We start from the raw sequence: 23430 nt of genomic DNA on the forward strand, positions 1-23430 counted from the left end.
TTTTTCAACAGCTACTTTACAATATTTAAAGTAGGTGTTTACGTTTTATTTTTATGCTTTTATTTTGAAGAGCACTGTTCTTCCTCTGTTACTTCCGTTATTGACGAAGCTTAACTTCCTGTTCCCGTCCGAGCATGCTAACGCTGCTCCAGAGTTGGTAAAATATGCAAGCAATGATTAACTTGTCATATTTTATTGTGGTTCGTCCCGTGTTTTTGTTGTTTACATGTCTCAAATCTTCTGTTTCGCTTCTGTGAGGGTTTCTGGAAAAAAAAAATAGAGATTAAGGGTGATGGCCAAATGCAGATAATACTGGGGTCCTTGACATGCAAGTTTGAGATCTAAATATGTTGTTATTGAATGCACTGTATTTTTTATTTGTTGCATTGATTGACTGAATGTGCCTATATTTTCAACACTGTGCCTAGTTTTATGTTTTACACTATGCAATACGTTTTACACTGTACAATATGTTTTTATACAGAACTTACAGAATACAGATCACCTGTTTTGGCGTATTTGTTACAAGGTGGTGGTGGTGTGTGAGGGGGTGTGTGTGAGGGGGTGTATGTGAGGAGGTATATGTGAGGGGGTGTATGTGAGGGGGTATATGTGAGGGGGTGTGTGTGAGGGGGTGTATGTGAGGGGGTGTGTGTGTGTGAGGGGGTGTGTGTGAGGGGGTGTGTGTGAGGGGGTGTGTGTGAGGGGGTGTGGTCCAACTTTCTAATTGCGGGGTAAAGGGGAGGTAATTATCAGACGTTTTGCCAATTGTTCAAATCTTTATAATTATAATCTACAATTTACTAGGTAATATTATGGAAACAACACACGCTTTCTTTTACAATCCAGTTTCACTTTAATTACTGAGTAAAAGCCAGGTAAACATTTCTGTACTTATTGGGTAGATACTTAGGAAATAGAATTACTGGGCAAGTAACTACAAGGTAAGTACCTGCCAATTGCCAGGTAAAACATGGTAACTATCAGGTTAATTACAAGGTCAATAGAGTCATTTACACCCTCGGGGGTACATGCACCAATCCATTGATAATACATAAATCTGGGGGATCGGGGATAGGTCCGGGGATCGGGCCTCCCCTGACCGGGGGGTGCACGGGCGGGCGCGGCGGCGGGGTGGCACCATTCCCAGGTGTCTATGTCTTATGTTGTCAGTATGAATGGAGGAATGTTGGACCATTTCCCCCTCCGTCTGGGGGCTCCGGCGGCGCCGGGGGCGCCCGTGGAGGTACGTTGGGGCCCTGGCCGGGCTCGGAGGGCCGGCCCCCGTCTACTGGATGGCCGGTGGGGGGACGCGGGTGTCTTATCAGGGCCGGCTTTGCTGGTCCTGCTTCCTGGCTTCGGCCTCCGCTCCCCCTCTTTCCCCCCCTACACGATTCATACGCACATAGGCGAAGGGCGGGGGGTCCGGGTCGTGGGGGGCATTGTCCCGCGTGGCCCGGCACTCCCCGCCTCACGGTTTTAACAGCAAAATAGACACTGCACATTCAACACTTAATAAATACATTTGACAAGGACACGTAGTTCGGGAGGGGGGGGGTCGGTGTCAATCGATACTTGGCCCTCCCCCTCCCCGTTTTTATGGCATTAATCACATGCACTCAACACTAGGGGCGGGAGGGGGTCCCACATCACCCGTGCTCCCTCACCGGCCTGGGATAGGTGGGTCGGGATACCCGGGCCTGGCGGGGCCCGCCGTGCAGCCTGGGGCGCCTTCTGGCGGTGCTGGACCCCCCCGGGGACGGGGAAACGGTGCGTGATTGTGTGTCTGTGTCGGTGAGAATGCGGTGTGGAAGGGTCCTGCCATGGAGGATTTGGGCCTCCATTGGCAGGACAACAAAACTTAATAATTTATCAATATTATATTATACAAAGATGGTTAAGATAAGATAAGATAAGAAATCCTTTAATAGTCCCCCAGAGGGGAAATTTCCAGGTTACAGCAGCAAAGTGGATAGTGCAAAACACAAGAGGCATCAATATCACACAATAATAATAATAATAGAAAAACACTATAAACAGTATATACAATAATAATAATAATAGAAAAACACTATAAACAGTATATACAATAATAATAAGAAGAAGAAGAAGGAGAATAAAAATAGTAATAAATAAAAAAAAATACTAGTATACAAAAAGAAAAACAGATGGATATTTACAGATGATATTACAGAGGATATTTACAATACCAGAGAATGGTATTGCACATTTTTGTTGTTTTATTATTATTATTATTATTATTATTATTATTATTATTATTATTATTATTATTATTATTATTATGTATAGTATATCTTATTATTAGTATAGGTATCGGATAGGTGAATGCATGAATGAATGGGATGCCTGGGTCTGGGGCCCTCTGTTGTCGGGCCTGCACGGGTGTCGCCTTGTTGGGGGGTTCCCTCTCTCCGGGCCCGTCTCCGGTCCCCCCCGCTGCCTCCACGGCGGGGCGCCCCTCTGGTCTTGGAGGGCCACTTTCGTGGGGGGCGGGTGCGCCTGCCCGCGTCGGCGGCCGGGGCGGCTCTGTCTCTCCGGGCAGGCTGGCCCCCTGCCGGGTGGGGGTCGTTGGCCTGAAGGGTGAGGGCCTCCTGGCCGCGTGTCCGGCCCGGACCGGGTGGCCGGGGATTGCCTGGGTCGCGGTCCGCCGCCGCGGGATCCCTGGCTGCTTCTTCCCGCGCCGTGGGGGCCCCGCCCGCGGGCCCCCTCGGCCGCCGCCGGGGGGGGGGGGGGCCTCGCAGGCGGTGGGTTGCCTCCCTCCTACTCCTCCCCTCTGTGGGGTTGCCGGTGGCCTGGGTTCCGGGCTCTTCCGTGTCGGCCTCTGGTCTCGCGGGTGGCGGGGTTGCTCCCCCCCGTCCCCCACTATAGATACACTTCAGGTGGAGCTTTGTTTGGTTTATTACACACACACACACACACACACACACACACACACACACACACACACACACACACACACACACACACACACACATAGTCACTTAGTCACATGCATATACACACACACACACACACACACACACACACACACACACACGCATGATCATATACATACACACACACACACATAGACATACACACTGGCTTGTTCACCTGCATGCTGGCTCTCTAGTTTTTGGGGTTAGGTAGCGGTAGCGGTAGCTTAGCTCAGACTGCAATCAGATCTCAAGATTTAGGTTGATTGCTGTTATTGTTTTGGTTGGCTCCGTGCCGGTTTCGTGCTTTGTTTGTGGTTTTTTGTCGCAGATTTCCAGTGCTTGACGTGTGTTTCCGTGTGTTCCTGCTTCCTGGATTGGCAGTGGATGTCGTCACCCCCCCCCCCCCCCCAAAAAAAAAAAAAAAATCACTGGGTCTCTATGTGTATATTTATGTATGTGTACGCATATGTATGCGTATATATATGTATATATATTAAATATAGTAATAATGCACATATATATACTTTTGGTTTCTACCGTCATGGTATCAATCATTAATATGGGTGCAGACAAGGGAAAAAAAAAAAAAAAAAAAGATAATACATAAATCAATAATGAATGGGTAAATACCCGGTAGTTATCCATGAAATGTATAGTAAATACAAGGTAACTACAAGGTCATTGAAGTGTAATTAGCTGGTAACTACCTCAAATATAGGTTATAATTTCCTGGTAGTTTGCAGAAAAATACTTAGTAATTACCTGGTACTTACTTAGAAATAATTCATGTAATTTCAGAGTAATTACATGGTAAATTGACTGGTAGTTACCAATATTAACCTGGTAAATAGCTGTAATTTCCCTCATAGTTCCCATCTAATGTCTTTGTAATTGCCTAGTAATGTTTAGTTTAAACAACCAGGTATTTACCATGTAATTACATGGTAAATACACATAATTACATGGTACAAGAAAATACCTAGTACTTACTGGGTAAAATAGGCAGAAATCTCGTATCTGACAAAGCAATTTAACTCATTCTCTTCACTTCATTCACTAGTCAGTGCAACATTATCAAGTGGACATCCCAGTTTAACTTCAAACAGTTAAAGTCCAAATGCAAAAAGGAGAGGGAGGAGCAGAAGAGAGAAAGAAATAGAGAGTAAAAAATTTCCATTAAACAGATTTATAAGAGGGTAGGATGATTTTATATCTTACCTTAAGATGAACTTGCATAATTAATCCATACGTGGCTAACAGCCTCGTTAATATTCTGACTCCCTCCCTGGGGGGGAAAAATTGAACCATCACTTGACGTCTATTTTTGAAAAGAAATTGCAGGGTTGTCTGCTTCCTTTTCATTTTTGTAAGTTAGTAACACTGCAGAGCGCGCTAAAAACCAGATTGATAGCGACCACTGTCGTCAGGGATGCTGGGACATCACATTTCAAGATATGAGTGTTGGGAAAGATAATACCTAGTGAAATCCATCATGTTGTTCTGATTTGCATTTGTAGTTATTTTATATGTATTAAATACTAGAATAATCAATACAAATAGACACAGAGTAATTCCATAAATGTATTTAAAAAACAAACATTTACATTTTCCCCTGAAGCCGAGGTGTGGCGACTGCCGTATCTTGCCGTACCTGATTGACGGCCCTGGATTCACTTCCTCCTGCAGCCGTTCGTCAGGGTTTGCTCCAGGCAGGAAACACGGTGGAAATTCATTGGAAACCGATGCTGCTGACGCTGGCTGGTGAAGCAGGAAGTTACAACGAAGAAAGAAACAGCAGCTTATTTACTTAATACATATTTGTCACAGCTGCTGGTTTAAACGTCTGAGCTCGGATTCCTTCCTTCACTGTTGTTCTGTAACCCCCGGCAACAGGCTGTTAGTATGGAATAACAGCTACTTTGAGACTAATTTTGCTGTTTAGTTATGATTTCCTGACAAAGTCAGGTGGTGCCGTGTTTTGATTCATTCATTTTGATAATTCATCGTCTTTATTAATTATTAATAATTATCATTAGACAATTATTGATAACGCTCTAATAACTGAACCAGCACTCCCTTTGTGGCACAACGTAATCCAGGTCCTGATCCAGGTTTCTTCCCTCTTAAAGGGGAGTTTTTACCTGCCGCTGTTTATGTAATAATTATCAACAAGTTGGATTTATTCACGTAAGAACATTAGACACTTTAACCTATCTATGTTATCGTTGAGAAACCGCTACTAGAAACAGTCTGGAAACCTGGAACGTGACAGTGGTTTTTAAAGTTTTCTGATCTAAAAAGGGTTAAATGTTTCTCAGAGAACTTCTCTTCCTGAAATCTGACCCCGATGAACCTCCCTCTTCTTCCTGCCCAGACCAGCTGATCCAGTCTGACCAGTGTTTGCTGGTTCCCTCCCCTGCAGATCTGCAGCTATAAGACGGGTCTGAACAACAGCTGAACACTGAGAGCTGACAGCCTTCGTTCTCTGCACACCTGATTTGTAGATCAGAGCTCAGACAAGTTTCATCTTGAGGAATTAAAACTGTCTCAGTCTCAGTTATCGAGAGGAGAAATGGCGCAGAAAGGAGATCAGCTGGACCAGGAAACCTTTTCTTGTTCCATCTGTTTGGAGGTTTTAAAGGATCCGGTGACTATTCCCTGTGGACACAGTTACTGTATGAACTGTATTAAAACCTACTGGGATGAAGGAGAGAAGAAACTCCCCGGCTGTCCTCAGTGTAGAGAGACATTTATCCCAAGGCCTGCGCTGGTGAAAAACACCATGTTAGCAGCTTTAGTGGAGCAGCTGAAGAAGACTGGACTCCAAGCTGCTCCTGCTGATCACTGCTATGCTGGACCTGAAGATGTGGCCTGTGACGTCTGCTCTGGGAGGAAACTGAAAGCTGTCAAGTCCTGTTTGGTCTGTCTGGCCTCTTACTGCCAGAAACACCTCCAACCTCACCGTGATGCGGCTCCACTAAAGAAACACCAGCTGGTGGATCCCTCCAAGAACCTGCAGGACAACATCTGCCCCCGTCACGGTGAGGTGAGGAAGATGTTCTGTCGTACTGATCAGAAGTGTATCTGTTATCTCTGCTCTGTGGATGAACATAAAGGCCACGACACGGTTTCAGCTGCAGCAGAAAGGACGGAGAGGCAGAAAGAGATGGAGGTGAGTCGACAACAAATCCAGCAGCAGATCCAGGACAGAGAGGAAGATGTGAAGCTGCTTCAGCAGGAGGTGGAGGCCGTCAATCAGTCTGCTGATAATACCGTGGAGGACAGTGAGGAGATCTTCACTGAGCTGATCTCTCTCCTCCAGAAGAGAAGCTCTGAGGTGAAGCAGCAGATCAGATCCCAGCAGGAAACTGAAGTGAGGAGAATCCGAGAGCTGGAGGAGAAGCTGCAGCAGGAGATCAGTGACCTGAAGAGGAGAGACGCTGAGATGAAGCAGCTCTCAGACACCGAGGACCACAACCAGTTCCTCCACAACTGGCCCTCACTGCCACCACTCAGTCAGTCCACACACTCCTCCAGCATCAGCATCCGTCCTCTCACACACTCCTCCAGCATCAGCATCTGTCCTCTCACACACTCCTCCAGCATCGGCATCCATCCTCTCACACATTCCTCCAGCATCGGCATTCGTCCTCTCACCTACTTTCAGGATGTGGCAGCAGCTATGTCAGAGGTCAGAGGTCGACTACAGGACATCCTGGGAGACACGTGGACAAACGTCTCACTGGCCTTCACTGAGGTGGATGTTTTACTGTCACAACCAGAACCAGAACCAGAACCAGAACCAGAACCAGAACCAGAACCAACGAACAGAGCCGGATTCTTGAAGTATTCATGTGAAATCACTCTGGATCCAAACACAGTAAACACACGGCTGTTACTGTCAGAGCAGAACAGAAAGGTGACGGTTATGAACAAAAATAAGTCTTATCCTGATCATCCAGACAGATTCACTGGTTATTTTCAGGTCCTGAGTAGAGAGAGTCTGACTGGACGTCGTTACTGGGAGGTGGAGACAGCAGGTGGAGTTAGTGTAGCAGTTTCATACAAGAATATCAGCAGATCAGGGAATGAAAGTTTATTTGGATATAATGACAAATCTTGGTCACTATATTGTTCCTCAGACAGTTATATGTTCAGGTACAACAACATCCAAACCTCCATCCCAGGTCCTCTGAGCTCCAGAATAGGAGTTTACTTGGATCACAGAGCAGGAGTTCTGTCCTTGTACAGCGTCTCTGGAACCATGACCCTCCTCCACAGAGTCCAGACCTCCTTCACTCGGCCGCTCCACGCTGGAGTCAGGATTAACTATAGTGGAGACTCAGCTGAGTTATGTAAACTCAAATAGACTTACCGTATTGTCCCGAATATAAGACGACCCCGATTATAAGACGACCCCCTCTTTTTCAAGACTCAAGTTTGAAGAAAGACTTTTTGAACACCAAATTCAATTTTTATCCAGAAAATAATTACAGTACATCTGAAACAAATGATTATAACAATATATTTGAGAGAAAAAGCATGTTATTTTGCCTCATTCAAATCATCATCTTGAAGTTTGCATCATAACTTCTCCTCAGCTGCCGGTTCACCTGCCGAACTTCCACGCTCTTTTCTCCAGATTGTCGCTACGTTTCTCCACTTTCTGTTATCTCTTCTCTTATTTTCTTCTCTTTTCTTTCTTATACTATTTTTTATTTTTCTTCTTCGTGACAGGTGTTGGCTTTGGCCTGGGGACGATCGTCTCAAACTCTCATGGATGGAGGGACGTTTTTGTTCTATAAGTTGATGTTTTGTTGTTATTTCCTCTTTTGGAGGTGGAAGTTGTTCTTTTGTAATTTCACCTGGGAAATATTAATAATATTAACATCTTCTATTTCATTATAAAAACATAGAAATAAGCCTGTGTTGTAATTGATGTTAAATATTAGTTTGGATGTGTTTCTATGTTGTATTTCTCTTTTCTTCCTCTTCATGGACTCCAACAGACGAGCCACCAGACCTTCTTCATCTCTGATATCACGTCTGCATTCTTCATTAGCAAACCAAAGGTTCCTGTTTTCTAAAGATAAAACTATTTTCCAGACATGAGAACAAAGTAAATGATTCCAGAGATGTTAGTGACAGCAGCAACACAGCAAACGGTTGAGTGAAGCCTGTAGTTGTCGTCGCTGCAGCTGCAGGACCAGACTACATCTGCACATCACATGTTGCTGATGTCCAAATCTGTTGACCATGTTTCATGTTTAACAATCTGGATATTTAGTGAGAAATAAAACTTCTGATGTTCTAACTGTTTTCTTCAGTCTTCATTCCAAGATTTGACTCAGATCTGAGGGAGAAAACATGAATCTAATATTCAAGTAAAACTGAGGCAGTTTTCCTCCTGAAACATCCCAAAGTACAGAGTTCATGTTCACAACAGATCATATTTCTGGATTTAAATGTGTCTTTACTGATTTCACTGCTCTAGTTCTGGCCAGACTTCACTCAGAAAAGAGGCTTTAAATCTCCACAATCCTGGTTTCCTGGTAAATAAAGATGAAATAAGTGAATTAAAACAGTAAATAGTTGAATCTGAGTTAAATGGACCCATGTTGGGTGCAGGAGCCGATGCAGGAACATATTAAGTTCAAACATTTAAGAAATAGCAAGGAGAGCTTATAACACACTTAATGCAAGCTTGTTAACAAGTAATTATATGTCAAGGGAGAGGCGAAAAAACCCAGATTATATAGGGTAAAATTCCTCTCCGTCCCTCCTAATGAGCGGTCACTCATGGCCAAGACACATACAAGCTTAAAACAAATCACAGTAAACAAAATGAAACAGTTCACAGTCCAGTGTCATCATAATCATCCTTGTCATCAGTTAGTTCTTTGGAGTTGTTGGTAATAGACTTCATAATACTGGACTAAGGAAGTTTGGATGGTTCTTTGGACCATTGCACGGAGACACGGAATGATACAGGTAATGAAAACACAGAACAGTACAAGGACAGTAATAATCGGAATCATAATTTTAGTCATTACGTCAGTCCAGGGGCCGGAAGTCAGCCAGGACCAAAAAGTGGTGCCTGCTGAGCGTCTGTCTTCTGACACGACTTTGGCCAACTGACGTTATTCGGCTATAGCTTTGGTAACATTACCTTCAGCACCAGTTTCATCAGGGATGAACGTACAGCAGTGTTTCCCAATCATTGCACAGACTCCACCATCCTTAGCAGTTATCAAGTCCAACACAGTTCTATCTTGGAGCTCCATTTCTCTAATGGCAGTAACTTCAGCTGTCAGTCCCCCTAAGGCTTTAAGAGTGGAGTTAATGAACAGACCCATGCGATAATTTATAGTCTCAATCCTTAACATGGTCTTTCCGACTCCCAACTGGGGAAGGGCTGAAAGAACTATCTTTTGGCTTGTCGACCAGAGTTTATGGTCGTCAGGGACATCTCTACCCCAGACTGAGTCATGGGGGAGGACACCTGTGGCACGTTTAGTACGTGCAGGGACATGATGTCCATGAAACACAAATGCGTCTTGGACCAATCTCACCATCGTGCATCTACCTGTCCATCCCGGTGGAAGGAGCAGATAGATTGAGTTGCCACACATCCAAGAGACATCCTCTTGTGGGTCAGTCCCAGCTGCATCAGGAGCTGCCTAGTACTCAGTACAAGTGGCACTCGTGGGCAATAAGGTTTCATTAAATTTGGTAGGGTCAGATGTGTTCCGGCCGCAAGCGGCTAGATTGACGGAGCTATGGGTGTGGGTTTCCCCCAATCTATTTTGTTTCTGTAACAGACTGCTTTAAGGTGTTGTGGGAACGTTATCTTCTGTATCATGATTGGGGGCGACCAATTGTATGATAGGAAATGGTCAAACCCAAGGCCTTTATTAGCTGGGGCCGTGCTGTTGATTCCTTTAAAGTAATTTGGCAACAAGCCTGGGCTGTACCTGGATCTCAATATATCCGGGTAGTACGAACCATTGCGTGGATCTATGGGAATGGGATGTACTGGTGGGCTACCTGCTAACAAAGGCATTTGGCTACACACATACCAGTGTTTTGTTCCTTGGCTATAAACACAGCAAAATTGTACCACATGTAAATTTCAAACCGAGTTTTGGTTTGTCTGACTTCATACCACTTGCAGATTTGTATGGCCGTTACTGATTTCTTCTCTCGGAGCTCCTCTCCAGTCTGTTCCACCAGGAACCAGATTGTGGTCAGGAGGGCCACAATGGCCATGATGATGAGTGGGACTCATGATGGCAGTGCAAGGGGGCACTGACCTGTGGCTGGTGAGTAGGTGTCAGATGAGTTCTTCAGCGGACAAAGGTTTTGATACGTCTGACTTCCGGCCTACTCAGGGCCTGGAAAGTTTTTTACCAGCTTGCACTGTGACTGGTGAACCCACATAGATCGTTCAGCAACCTTTACTGCTGCCGGGGTCGCGATTTGGACAACGAAGGGGCCGTCCCAACGGGGTGATGACCTTTCACCACTCGAATCAGGATCTGGTCACCTGGTTTCAGCAATTCCTGCGTAGGAGAGAGAGGGGAAAGCGGCAGCTTACAAGAACTTTGAACATCTTTTCAGCAAACAATTTACTCATCCACATCGAGAGTGGATCTGCCTCTTCGGTTTTCTCTTGCCATGGTTCCCCTTCCCATAGAGGGAGCTGGAACGGACAACCATGCACTACCCCGAAGGGTGTGAGGCCTGATGGGTTTGGGACGATTCTCATGTACATTTTGACTAATGGCAGGCATTCAGGCCATGGTTTTCCAGTTTCTTCCATGGTTTTCCTGAGCCTCAGCTAAACAGTGCCATTAGTTCGTTCCACTAGGCCTGCTCCTACAAAATCTTTTAAGGTAGGTATTGGAATACCTTGTACTTTGTGTACCATACTCCACATCCCTCCTGTTGGGACATGGGACTTCCCATGGCTCAATTTAGCCACCAGGGGGAACAGTTTTTTGGAAGTACTGGTTTGTATGTCAACTAGAATTTTGCTAGTATTGCTAGTTTTAAGCTTTTGCTTAGAGACATGGAGAGTGCATCTTTATCTTGTACTTACACTAGATGACCTCTGCCGCAGCTAAGCATTTAAAGCACATAAGCTAGTCTGTGTTCTACAAGTTTTATTTTTGTCTGGGGCTAGTGTACTAACCTGATATCTCTATTTTCCAGCTATTTAACGGTCATAGTGTATTGTCATTTCCACTCTGCATCAGTTTCAAGTGTTATGTCCTGTCATATCTTGTCATGTCTCATTTTTATGTTTTATGCAACTGTGTGGATGTGAACAGGTCACACTTGAAAATGAGTCTTCGGACTCAAGTGTTTTATCTGTATAAATAAAGGATAAATAAAAAAGAATTTGAGTTGGATGTCAACAGGGATAAGGGTCTTGTTCTCATCATCCTCTTCTTCCTGACCTTTCCCTGGAAGGGTCAGGGCTGCCAGAGTCCTGACTTCTCCCCAGATAAGTGGTTGTCCCACTTCGTGACCTCTGCACCCTGGCAGGTCGGGGGTCTGGCTTAATAATTAACTAATCTCTATGTCCCTCAGATCCCCCCGCTGTCACCTTAGATTAGATAACTTGGTGTGGCAAAACCCGTTAAATTCTGTCTCCTACCTTAGTCAAGGACTACAGAATTTTCTTATATCAACCCAAGTGGGTTATGGTTTTATTGAAGTAACAACACACGAGTTAATAACATAACAGTCCAGTGACAAAACGGTTAATCACACAACGGTCCCGGCCATTTGAGGAAGACTCAGAGTATTCTGGGAACTTCTGGGCATGTCTTAGGAACAGAATTTTCACTGCTGCTAAAGTTATCCTTATGAATTTGTTTGGACTATGTACTTAGGTACTGTGTACCTTCTAGGAATGTCTATACAGTGTTTGTATAGACTGTTTTTTAATTAATGTATTGGTATCAGCACTTTTTTAATGCAACAAATTGCAGATTTTTGCACACAGCTGCCAACTTTCTCTCTGTGTTTTATTGAATGTGTTATGTGTGTGTTTGGGTGAGAGCTGCCAAATCAAATTGCCCTTCAAGGGATTAATAAAGTTGTTTTGAATTTGAATTAGCTCTTGTGTTTTTCAGCCGACAAAAGTCTCCCTCATCAGACACAGACCACAATATCTAAAGAAGCCAGTTATTTGTATAATTTTCTACAAAAATGTCAACCGAGAGGCCCATAGGAAATTCAACATTCAACCCATGGACATCTAGTCTCAAAATGAGAGGACACTTCTATTCTCAGGCTACACTAAGGGCCTGATTTACTAAAGGTTTGCGTGTGTAAAAACCTGTGCAAACTTGACAGCACCCGCAAACCAAAGTGCCAGCTGATCTACTAACAGCGTGCAAAGAATAGCGTAACACACGCAATCCATTTAGTACTTTTGCCCTGATGAATAATCAATATGGGGCGTACCCACCAGAACGCGCTAAATACTGGGAGGGGAAGATGCAAATATCTCCATTTACCACGCGCAATGAGATTTACCAAGCCTGAAAGTTTTTGCGCGTATTGTGATTGCGTCTGTATTTAATACGTTCGAAAGGAAGGTGCTAATCTGCACAGCATTACTATTGTGGTGAGGATTCTCCACATGCAAAAGGAGAAATATTTTATTTGAATGTTAAATCGAGTATTATTCAGCAAAAGGTTGCCACAGGAGGCACATTATTTTTTTTTTATTTGTGATAATAAATAAATCACGTGTTTTCATGGAGAAAAAAGTGTTTCTTATTGTGCGCCAATGACGTGATCTACTAGTTTGCATTATTCGTTTTGGAATACTCAATTTAGATATATACTGCATGGGATTTGGACTCAGAATAATGGCTATAATTGCCACGGCATGCCACGGTCAGCTGGAGACAATTGTCTCGAGCTGACCGGAGCATCAAGACTGGAGAGATGATTAAAAATTATGTCCGAGCTGTCATGTTAGTCTATGTCCAAAATAACACTGAAAAGCTTGTCTGATTACGCTTTTAGTTGTCATCCATCCATTCAATACACGTAACTGACATTGATGTATTCACAGTGATTCATTATCAGCTGTAAATACTTGTGTACAGCCATTATTCTGAGTCCAAATCCCATGCAGTATATATCTAAATTGAGTATTCCAAAACGAATAATGCAAACTACAGATCACGTCATTGGCACCCCAGGATACAGCTTTGCCACCGAGGTGGCAAAGCGCTCTCTGCTGTGTGCGCTCTGTGCGCTCTGTGCGCTGTTCTGAACACTTCTCTTCTCTTCTTGCCATATGATGGTCCCGTCTGTCACACATTTACTGTCAGTGTTTGCTATATAATATATAATATTTGCAATATACTGTGGACATCTGAATAAAAACTTAACTCATAAATAGATTGAATCAAAGCGCTCTCCAGCTCTGTGTCTGATTGTCTTTTTCTCCTCAGATCATGCCGAGCACCGCGGGGTCACGTAAACCCGACCAATTCAATATTAAAATCAAATTCAGTCCTGTGGCCCGTTTTTCTATTTCGTATTTTTGATCTGTGCCTAAAATTGAAATATGAAAAACCAGACGTTTTTCCGTTTTTTGTTTTACCAACTGCATTTATTCTATCGCAGGTTTTCTCCGATATTGCGGTTCTTTTGGTAATGTTTAAATTTCTTTGCTGTAGTTCATGAATGTGTTAATTGCCTCTTCCACTAATATCTCTAACTCCAACTTGTCAAATTTCATTTTGCGCTTGTGACTGTGCTTTCCATCCACTCTCCATGGCGCAGAGTTTGCGCTCGCAAACCGCAAGACACGCAACACCTCATTTAAATACTGCTGTTTGCACCTGTTATCAATTGCGCACGCAATCTTAGTTGATCACCCGCAAACCACGCAACAACAGCACGCGCAAACTTTTTCAGTGCACACGCAATTTAGTACTCTTTATTTAGGATCTTAGTAAATCGGGCCCTAAGCCTCTCACCCACGCAGCTTCTCGTGAACGTGCAGCCAGACCGGCAATGGAGCGCGTTTACACACACACTACTGCAGCCGTTTACACACACACACCATGACCTTTGGCCCTGCTGCAGCTTTGCGGCAGCTCACTTTTCTCCACTTTCCAATTTCCCATCAAAACCATATTTCTTATGCCATTCTTTTACAGGTTCGCAACTTTCAGGTAAATGTTGCATCATGTACCATGTATTGGGCGGCAGTTTTTGGCTGGAACTTTGTCCCATTTTGAATGTTTAAATCAGTTTTGCTATTAGCCTTAAATTACTTTATTTTTGATCTGTTAAGTTCCATATATTATTTCGCACAATATTTTTCCACAATCTTTTATTACCTATTTTTAGGGACATCCCGTAGACCAAGAGTCTTTTGGAAATTATTTTAGGTTCACAATAAGTTTCAGTTTAATCACGTAATTGTTATTTTAGCAATTTTTTTTACTTTCTTTCAGCTCATAAGTTTCCGTTTTGACAGTTTGGTTTTAGCGCTGATTAATTTAGTGAACAATCGAAACTTTACTTCGTAATTTTGGAAACCGCAACATTTGCAATAAACAGTTCAATCATGAACATTAGACAAAAACAAACATTAGACAAAAAACCATCCCAATAGAAACCTCTTCTTGTTTTTTTTCCATAACATTACTTTAAAGTCCCTGACTTTACAGTGGGTCCCAGACCCTCGTATTTTACCATAAAACACATTTAATATCCCAGGTATTTTTCGAGAGGAGCGTTTTCCTACCAATCGTAGGTGCCCTTCCTGGCTCGATGGGGAGTTTTGCCACTTGATCCAACTTCGTCCTGACGCCACAGATCTTGGGTCCCGGGTTTCGGCACCAGAAAATGTTAGGTCTAAATCAACATTACATAAGTTTGTAACGAGGAAAAACATAGAGACAGCTTGGAATGGTCTTTTAACGCACTTCTGCAGAAGGGGGGAGCAGAGGAGTGCAGAGTAACGAGGCTCTCATTGAGAACTCCTGAGCTTCCCCAAAGTTCCTCCTCCTGCATGATGGTTTTATTGAGAACCTTGACAGGAACTGACTGTATATGGACAGTGAACAGTGAACAATGGGTGGAAGTGATAACATGTGATTGAGTCATGACATTACAGTAGAGTGATTGAACCAGGACAGTTCAAAACCTGAGTAGATCAGGAAGTGGCTGTTCTGACATCTGTTGACAAAGCATGTGACACTCTTCAGAAGGACAAAAACAAGTTTAAAGGTTAATTAACCTCACAAGTAATTCCATAAATGTATTTAAAAAACAAACATTTACATTTTCCCCTGAAGCCAAGGTGTGGCGACTGCCGTACCTTGCCGTACCTGATTGACGGTGGCGCTGGCTGGTGAAGCAGGAAGTTACAAGGAAGAAAATGACAGCATCTTATTTACTTAATACATATTTGTCACAGCTGCTGGTTTAAAGGTCTGAGCTCGGATTCCTTCCTTCACTGTTGTTCTGTAACCCCCGGCAACAGGCTGTTAGTATGGAATAACAGCTACTTTGAGACTGATTTTGCTGTTTAGTTATGATTTCCTGACAAAGTCAGGTGGTGCCAAGTTCTGATTCATTCATTTTGATAATTCATCGTCTTTATTAATTATTAATAATTATCATTAGACAATTATTGATAACGCTCTAATAACTGAACCAGCACTCCCTTTGTGGCACAACGTAATCCAGGTCCTGATCCAGGTTTCTTCCCTCTTAAAGGGGAGTTTTTACCTGCCGTTGTTTATGTAATAATTATCAACAAGTTGGATTCATTCACATAAGAACATTAGACACTTTAACCTATCTATGTTATCGTTGTTGAGAAACCGCTTCTAGAAACAGTCTGGAAACCTGGAACGTGACAGTAGTTTTTAAAGTTTTATGTTTTTTATAAATGTTTCTCAGAGAACTTCTCTTGCTGAAATCTGACCCCGATGAACCTCCCTCTTCTTCCTGCTCAGACCAGCTGATCCAGTCTGACCAGTGTTTGCTGGTTCCCTCCCCTGCAGATCTGCAGCTATAAGACGGGTCTGAACAAAAACAGCTGAACACTGAGCTGACAGCCTTCATTCTCTGCACAGACACGTGATTTGTAGATCAGAACTCGACGAGTTTCATCTTGAGGAAGTAAAACTCTCTCAGTCTCAGTTATCGAGAGGAGAAATGGCGCAGAAAGGAGATCAGCTGGACCAGGAAAGCTTTTCTTGTTCCATCTGTTTGGAGGTTTTAAAGGATCCGGTGACTATTCCCTGTGGACACAGTTACTGTATGAACTGTATTAAAACCCACTGGGATGAAGGAGAGAAGAAACTCCCCAGCTGTCCTCAGTGTAGAGAGACATTTATCCCGAGGCCTGCGCTGGTGAAAAACACCATGTTTGCTGCTTTAGTGGAGCAGCTGAAGAAGACGGGACTCCAAGCTGCTCCTGCTGATCACTGCTATGCTGGACCTGAAGATGTGGCCTGTGACGTCTGCTCTGGGAGGAAACTGAAAGCTGTCAAGTCCTGTTTGGTCTGTCTGGCCTCTTACTGCCAGAAACACCTTCAACCTCACCGTGATTCATCTACATTCAAGCACCACCAGCTGGTGGATCCCTCCAAGAACCTGCAGGACAACATCTGCCCCCGTCACGGTGATCTGAGGAAGATGTTCTGTCGTACTGATCAGAAGTGTATCTGTTATCTCTGCTCTGTGGAGGAACATAAAGGCCATGACACAGTCTCGGCTGCAGCAGAAAGGGCGGAGAGGCAGAGAGAGGTGGTGGTGAGACGACAACAAATCCAGCAGGAGATCCAGGACAGAGAGAAAGATGTGAAGCTGCTTCAGCAGGAGGTGGAGGCCATCAATCAGTCTGCTGATGGAACAGTGGAGGACAGTGAGGAGATGTTCACTGAGCTGATCTCTCTCCTCCAGAAGAGAAGCTCTGAGGTGAAACAGCAGGTCAGATCCCAGCAGGAAATTGAAGTGAGGAGAGTCAGAGAGCTGGAGGAGAAGCTGCAGCAGGAGATCAGGGACCTGAAGAGGAGAGACGCCGAGATGAAGCAGCTCTCAGACACCGAGGACCACAACCAGTTCCTCCATAGCTGGCCCTCACTGCCACCACTCAGTGAGTCCACACACTCCTCCAGCATCAGCATCCGCCCTCTCACACACTCCTCCAGCATCAGCAATCGTCCTCTCACACACTCCTCCAGCATCAGCAATCGTCCTCTCACACACTCCTCCAGCATCAGCAATCGTCCTCTCACACACTCCTCCAGCATCAGCAATCGTCCTCTCACACACTCCTCCAGCATCAGCAATCGTCTTCTCACACACTCCTCCAGCATCAGCAATCGTCCTCTTACACACTCCTCCAGCACCAGCATCCGTCCTCTCACACACTCCTCCAGCACCAGCATCCGTCCTCTCACACACTCCTCCAGCATCAGCGTCCGTCCTCTCAGGTACTTTCAGGACGTGACAGCAGCTGTTTCAGAGGTCAGAGGTCGACTACAGGACATCCTGAGAGACACGTGGAAAAATGTCTCACTGGCCGTTACTGAGGTGGATGTTTTACTGTCAGAAACAGAGAGCAGAGCTGGATTCTTGAAGTATTCATGTGAAATCACTCTGGATCCAAACACAGTACACACATGGCTGTTACTGTCAGAGGAGAACAGAAAGGTGACTTTTTTGGACCAACGTCAGTCTTATTCTGATCATCCAGACAGATTCAAATATCCTCAGGTCCTGAGTAGAGAGAGTCTGACTGGACGTCATTACTGGGAGGTGGAGACAGCAGATGGAGTTAGTGTAGCAGTTTCATACAAGAATATCAGCAGATCAGGGAATGAAAGTTTATTTGGATATAATGACAAATCTTGGTCACTATATTGTTCCTCAGACAGTTATATGTTCAGGTACAACAACATCCAAACCTCCATCTCAGGTCCTTGGAGCTCCAGAATAGGAGTTTACTTGGATCACAGAGCAGGAGTTCTGTCCTTCTACAGCGTCTCTGGAACCATGACCCTCCTCCACAGAGTCCAGACCTCCTTCACTGAGCCGCTCCGCGCTGGAGTCAGGATTTACTTAAATCCTGGAAGATCAGCTGAGTTCTGTAAACTCAAATAGACTTATTTACTCTTCATGTCTTTATTTTTATTTATTTATTTTTATTTTTATCCCGGATTTTTCCCCATTTTTTATCACCCAGTGCTCCTACCTAACAGTCCTGTGCATTGCCATCCTCTACCAACCCCGGGAGGGCCCTGCACTGAGCTCAGGTCTCCTCCTTAACCTGAGGAGCAGCAGCATCTTTTCACCAGACAGGGTGGGGTTTCTCTGGCCGAACGTAGCGCGTGGAAGGATCACGTTATTTCGGCCGGATCCTCCCCACCCCATCTGTTCCCCGGTTGGCCAGAGGGGGCAGTAGAGCCCAGGACTGTGTGCATGTTTTTGTGAGGGTAGCTCCCATTAGCTACCCTGGGGAACATGGGGAGAACATGCAAACTCCACACAGAAAGATCCTTTCACCAACCCCACCCAGGGGTTTGTTGTTATTTCCTCTTTTGGAGGTGAAAGTCGTTCTTTTGTAGTTTCACCTGGGAAATATTAATAATATTAACATCTTCTATTTCAGTATAAAAACATAGAAATAAGCCTGTGTTGTAATTGTTGTTAACTACTAGTTAGGTGTGGGCGCTGAACTAACACGCACTTCAGCGCCCACAGCGTCCCCGGCGGGAATCGAACCCAGGACCTTCTTGCTGTGAGACGGCTGCACTACCTGCTGCGCCACCGTGCCCCCTCTTCATGTCTTTATTGATTTTCTTTTCTTCTCAGAGATGATCGTCTCAAACTCTGATGGATAGAGGGACGTTTTTGTTCTATAAGTTGATGTTTTGTTGTTATTTCCTCTTTTGGAGGTGAAAGTCGTTCTTTTGTAGTTTCACCTGGGAAATATTAATAATATTAACATCTTCTATTTCAGTATAAAAACATAGAAATAAGCCTGTGTTGTAATTGTTGTTAACTACTAGTTTGGATGTGTTTCTATGTTGTATTTCTCTTTTCTTCCACTTCATGGACTCCAACAGACGAGCCACCAGACCTTCTTCATCTCTGATATCACGTCTGCATTCTTCATTAGCAAACCAAAGGTCCTGGTTTTCTAAAGATACAACTATTTTCCAACCATGAGAACAAAGTAAATGATTCCAGAGACGTTAGTGACAGCAGCAACGCAGCAAACGGTTGAGTGAAGCCTGTAGTTGGTGTGAGTGTGTTGGGGCCGGTAGTCGTCGCTGCAGCTGCAGGACCAGACTAGATCTGCACATCACATGTTGCTGATGTCCAAATCTGTTGACCATGTTTCATGTTTAACAATCTGGATATTTAGTGAGAAATAAAACTTCTGATGTTCTAACAAAGTGTTTTCTTCAGTTTCTTTCTTCGGTCTGAGGGGGCGTGGGGGGGTCTGGGGCGTCCAAGGGTGCGTGGGAGACACTGTCCCGCGTGGCCGAATACTCCCCGCCCCACGGTTTTAAGACAGAATGGCAGAAGTTAAGAAGCAGCGGGCCAAGCGGTCACTAGCATTCACTGCTGAGGAGATGGGCATCCTGGTCGATGAAGTGTGGCAACAGCGGGACTCCCTCTTCGGGGGAACAAAAGGAGAAAAAAATATACTGGCCAAAAACCAAATATGGCAAGCCACCGCTGTTCAATGCTAGACCTTCAAAGCACTGAAACATTGCAGCAATAAAGTATTCTTGAACGTTAGTGGTGTTGAATAAAATAATTCATAACCACACTGAATATGTAAACTGCATGTACCGATTAACTGAATGTGTGTATGTGCTGAGCTTAGTGTGAGTTACTCTGACTTGTCTCTGAAAGGAGCATTCTGTACCAGACACGAGATAAGAGATGTCATCCACCCACTTTGAAAAACCAAGAAAATCTAGTCTCACACACAGAGCGGTCAGAACTCAGCGGAGCAGGCTGACTTCTCCTTCTACAAAGGACTATTAAATTATATCCCAGTCTTCTGTCCTTCTTTAACTTTTCCAGCTCAGCTCGATCAACAGATCCGGGGTGATCAGGTTCGAACACAACAATTTGGGGGCTCGTCCGGGATCGAGTAGGAGGAAAAAGAGGTAATTAGGACAAAACAGCTGGGTACGAACAAACCAAGGACACGGGCCGCGGAACAAACAGGGTAAGCAGACCCTTTCATCTGCATTGGACACCACTAAAAGGAAACGTGTCCAGAAGTCTTAGTAAATACCCAACTGCTAAATTTAATAACTGCTAAATTTAAGAACAATTGATAAATTTAATGACAACTGCTAAAGTTAATAACTGCTAAATTTAAGATCAATTGCTAAATTTAATAACTGCTAAATTTATGACAACTTCTAAATTTAATGACAAAAGGAGACAAATAATAAAATAAATATTAAGAGGAAGTGTACACAAAGTGGGTTTGAGGCCCAGAAAGTGGGTTTGAAGCCAATAAAGGGGGTTTGAGGCCCACCGAGAGGGTTAGAGGCCCGGGGTGTCGGGGTTTGAGGCCCTTTTGAGGTGCAGGGTTTTAGGCCCTGTTACCGTTGGCATTCCAAAGTCTTGAGTGTGGCGACTCCACCGTAGCATCGACAGGTGTTATGGATGAAGCTGGGTTAGAGGCCCGGGATTGAGACCACCCGAATTCTGGCTTGAGTGTCTCCAGCCAAAGGTTTACGGCCCAGGCTGGTAGGGTCTGGTACTCGGGAAATAGCGTGCCATATCTTCAGACCGGCTCAAGTGGCATAAGACGAGAAAAAAAAAAAAAAAAAAAAAAGAGTTGCAGGGTAGTAACTGCTGGAACAAGTACTCGAGTGAGTGTGTGTGACAGGCTGTGATTGTGTGTGTGTGCAGTGCTGCTCGGTTGTGCATGTGCCGTCTGTGTACCAACGTTTTTCACGTGCATTGATGAGATGCTGTGTAAATGGTAGACTTTGTGAACAGCTGAAAGTAGATACATTCTGTCATTTTAAGAGAAAGAGAAATAGGTTTTTATTGACCTTGTAGTTGGCTTTAAAATGCGAAATTGGAAAAAGACAGAAAAAGTAAAAGAGATACGTAAAAGTTGCAGGGTCAACGGCCATGGTGCAGGGTGTGTGTGTAACAGCTGCAGCAGTGTGTGCGCGCCCCAGGGTTGTAGTGGGAGGTTTAGTGATGCCTGAGAATAGAAAATATCCTCTCATTTTAAGACTAGATCTCCATAAGTAAAATGTTAAATTTCCTATGAGCCTCTCTGTTAACATTTTGTTAAAATAATACAAATAACCAGCTTCATTATTATTATTATTATTATTATTTCGTTTATTTCGGCATGTTTATATAGACACATTTCATCTCCAGAACATTATACATTACATACTCAGCACATGACGAAAAGGGTACGGGAGAAGCTGACGCTTATCAAAGTCCCGCCCCGTTCTATGTAAGATTCATGATCACATCAACAACAGAATTCAGTAAGATACATAGTTTACCACATAGCAATTTGTCTAATTTCATCCTTCACAGTCCAGATAGCATGTATGTTTGTACACGTGTCCAGTCCACTCATCCTGATCACCGTTCCCGTGATTTACTACTGTGTCCACTGTTCAGTTATTTTTAGCTCAATGTCACACACACACATTTTATAGTGACTTTGTTTTGTTTCCATGTTTTGTTTCCATGCCAGGTGTTCCAGTGCTGAATTTCCCACATTGCCATTGTTTTGTACACATAGCCAGACATTGCCTTCCTGTACCTAGTTTCAATATTCCTTCAATAACAGCTTCCTTAACTCATGTTTGAAAACAGTTACATTTCTTGCTAACTTTAATTCATTGTTTAGGCTATTCCACATTTTCACACCAGCTACTGACAAACTATGGCTTCCCATCGTTGTCCTTATCTTTTTCTGTTTAAACTGCAGCAAGCTGCGCATGCTGTGAGGACCTTGACTAAGAGTGAACAATTTCTGAACATTTACTGGTAATGCCTCCTGTGTTGCTTTGTAAATTGTTTGTAGTATCTGAAAATGAAGTATCTCTCTCAGTTTTAGATATTTCGTCTTTATGAACAGTTCGTTCGTATGTGCCCTGGCTGGGACAGAATGAATGATGCGAAGCGCTTTTTTTTGCAATTTAAATATTGGTTCTGTAATGCCCTTGTAAGTGAAACCCCAATTTTCTACACAGTAACTCATATGTGGGACTATTAGTGCCGAATATATGGTCTTAAGCGAGTTTAAATTGAGAGATTTCTGCAATTTCCACAGAATAGACACACTCCTTGCCATCTTATTTTGAATTATTTTTACATGTGGTCGCCATGTCAAGAGGTCATCCACTAATATACCCAGAACCGTATGTTCCCTCACTCTTTCTATATTGTTTCCATTAACTTGCAAGTTTATGCTTTTCTTTACATTATTTCTCCCAAATAACATGAATTTGGTCTTTGCCAGATTTAGTGATAATTTATTTATATTAAACCATGTATTTAGTTTTGTCATTTCTCTGTTAATCGCTTTTTCCAGTATATTCAAGTCGTTTCCTGAGCAGAAAATATTTGTATCATCAGCAAATAAAATAAGTTTTAATAAATCAGATGTTTTGATTATGTCATTGATATATAGAGTAAATAGCTTAGGGCCTAAGACTGACCCCTGTGGGACCCCACAGACGACATCCAGGCATGTAGACGTATTTGTTCCCATTTGGACATTAGATGATGTAATCGGTGTCTGACGAGGGAGACTTTTTATTTGCTAGTGTTTCAAGTGAGAGGCTCCCTTTTTGAAAAAAGAAAAACAGAAATAGAGTAATAAAGTATTTTTGAATTATTCTAAGCCCTGAATGCAGGCATAATGACGTAGAATTGTGAAATTGGTTTAATTCACCGTTCAAATTGATACAGATTACTTTTGCAATACTGTATTTGACCGGGTCTTTGTATGTTTTGATCGTATAGAAATATAATTCTTGCCATTGTAAGTATGAGATGTGTATGATTGGATTGACTGTTGACGAGCGTGAAACGTGAGGTCGTCAGCTTCTGAGTAAATAACTATGTGAATGTCGGCTCCTCATGTTTTGCTCGAATGTTCTATGGTTCAGATCCTTTAGGAATTTACAGGCATAACTATGGGCAGAAATATGTGCCACTAGAAACTGAATTTGAATAATTTATATTTGAATTTGAATTGCTCAACTTGAATAATTTCATAAAAAAACTGAATCTGAATCTCATAATTTGAATTTGTATTGTTTAATTTGAATCATTGCATTGAAAAACTGAATCTACATTCAGTTTTCACAATTCAAATTCAGTTCTTGCAATTCAATTTCAATGTCACTGTGCCAGACATCCGGGTCTTCTGCAGGAACAGCAATCGAGTGCAGATACATAGAACTCCTTTTCA

General features: G+C 43.4%; 2 protein-coding genes across 2 annotated transcripts; both read left to right on the forward strand.

The window, feature by feature from the left end:
* The first annotated feature begins 5417 nt into the window (after positions 1–5417).
* LOC133459410 (tripartite motif-containing protein 16-like) lies at positions 5418–7308 on the forward strand. The gene is made up of 2 exons (XM_061739305.1): positions 5418–6489; positions 6607–7308. Exons 1-2 carry the CDS (start codon positions 5512–5514, stop codon positions 7306–7308), a joined length of 1680 nt encoding a protein of 559 aa, XP_061595289.1. The 5' UTR covers positions 5418–5511.
* An 8840-nt stretch (positions 7309–16148) lies between these two features.
* On the forward strand, positions 16149–18101 carry LOC133459411 (E3 ubiquitin/ISG15 ligase TRIM25-like). The gene is made up of 3 exons (XM_061739306.1): positions 16149–17289; positions 17345–17355; positions 17442–18101. Exons 1-3 carry the CDS (start codon positions 16149–16151, stop codon positions 18099–18101), a joined length of 1812 nt encoding a protein of 603 aa, XP_061595290.1.
* The last annotated feature ends 5329 nt before the right edge of the window (positions 18102–23430 follow it).

Source organism: Cololabis saira, chromosome 14 (genome assembly GCF_033807715.1).
Source record: "Cololabis saira isolate AMF1-May2022 chromosome 14, fColSai1.1, whole genome shotgun sequence".
Lineage (NCBI taxonomy): Eukaryota > Metazoa > Chordata > Actinopteri > Beloniformes > Belonidae > Cololabis > Cololabis saira.

Coding starts and splice junctions, on each gene's coding strand:
- LOC133459411 (XM_061739306.1), top strand. CDS start 16,149: ATGGCGCAGAAAGGAGATCAGCTGGACCAGGAAAGCTTTTCTTGTTCC.
- LOC133459410 (XM_061739305.1), top strand. CDS start 5,512: ATGGCGCAGAAAGGAGATCAGCTGGACCAGGAAACCTTTTCTTGTTCC. Junction 6,490..6,606: donor CCTCCAGCATCAGCATCCGT/CCTCTCACACAC, acceptor ACCTACTTTCAG/GATGTGGCAGCAGCTATGTC.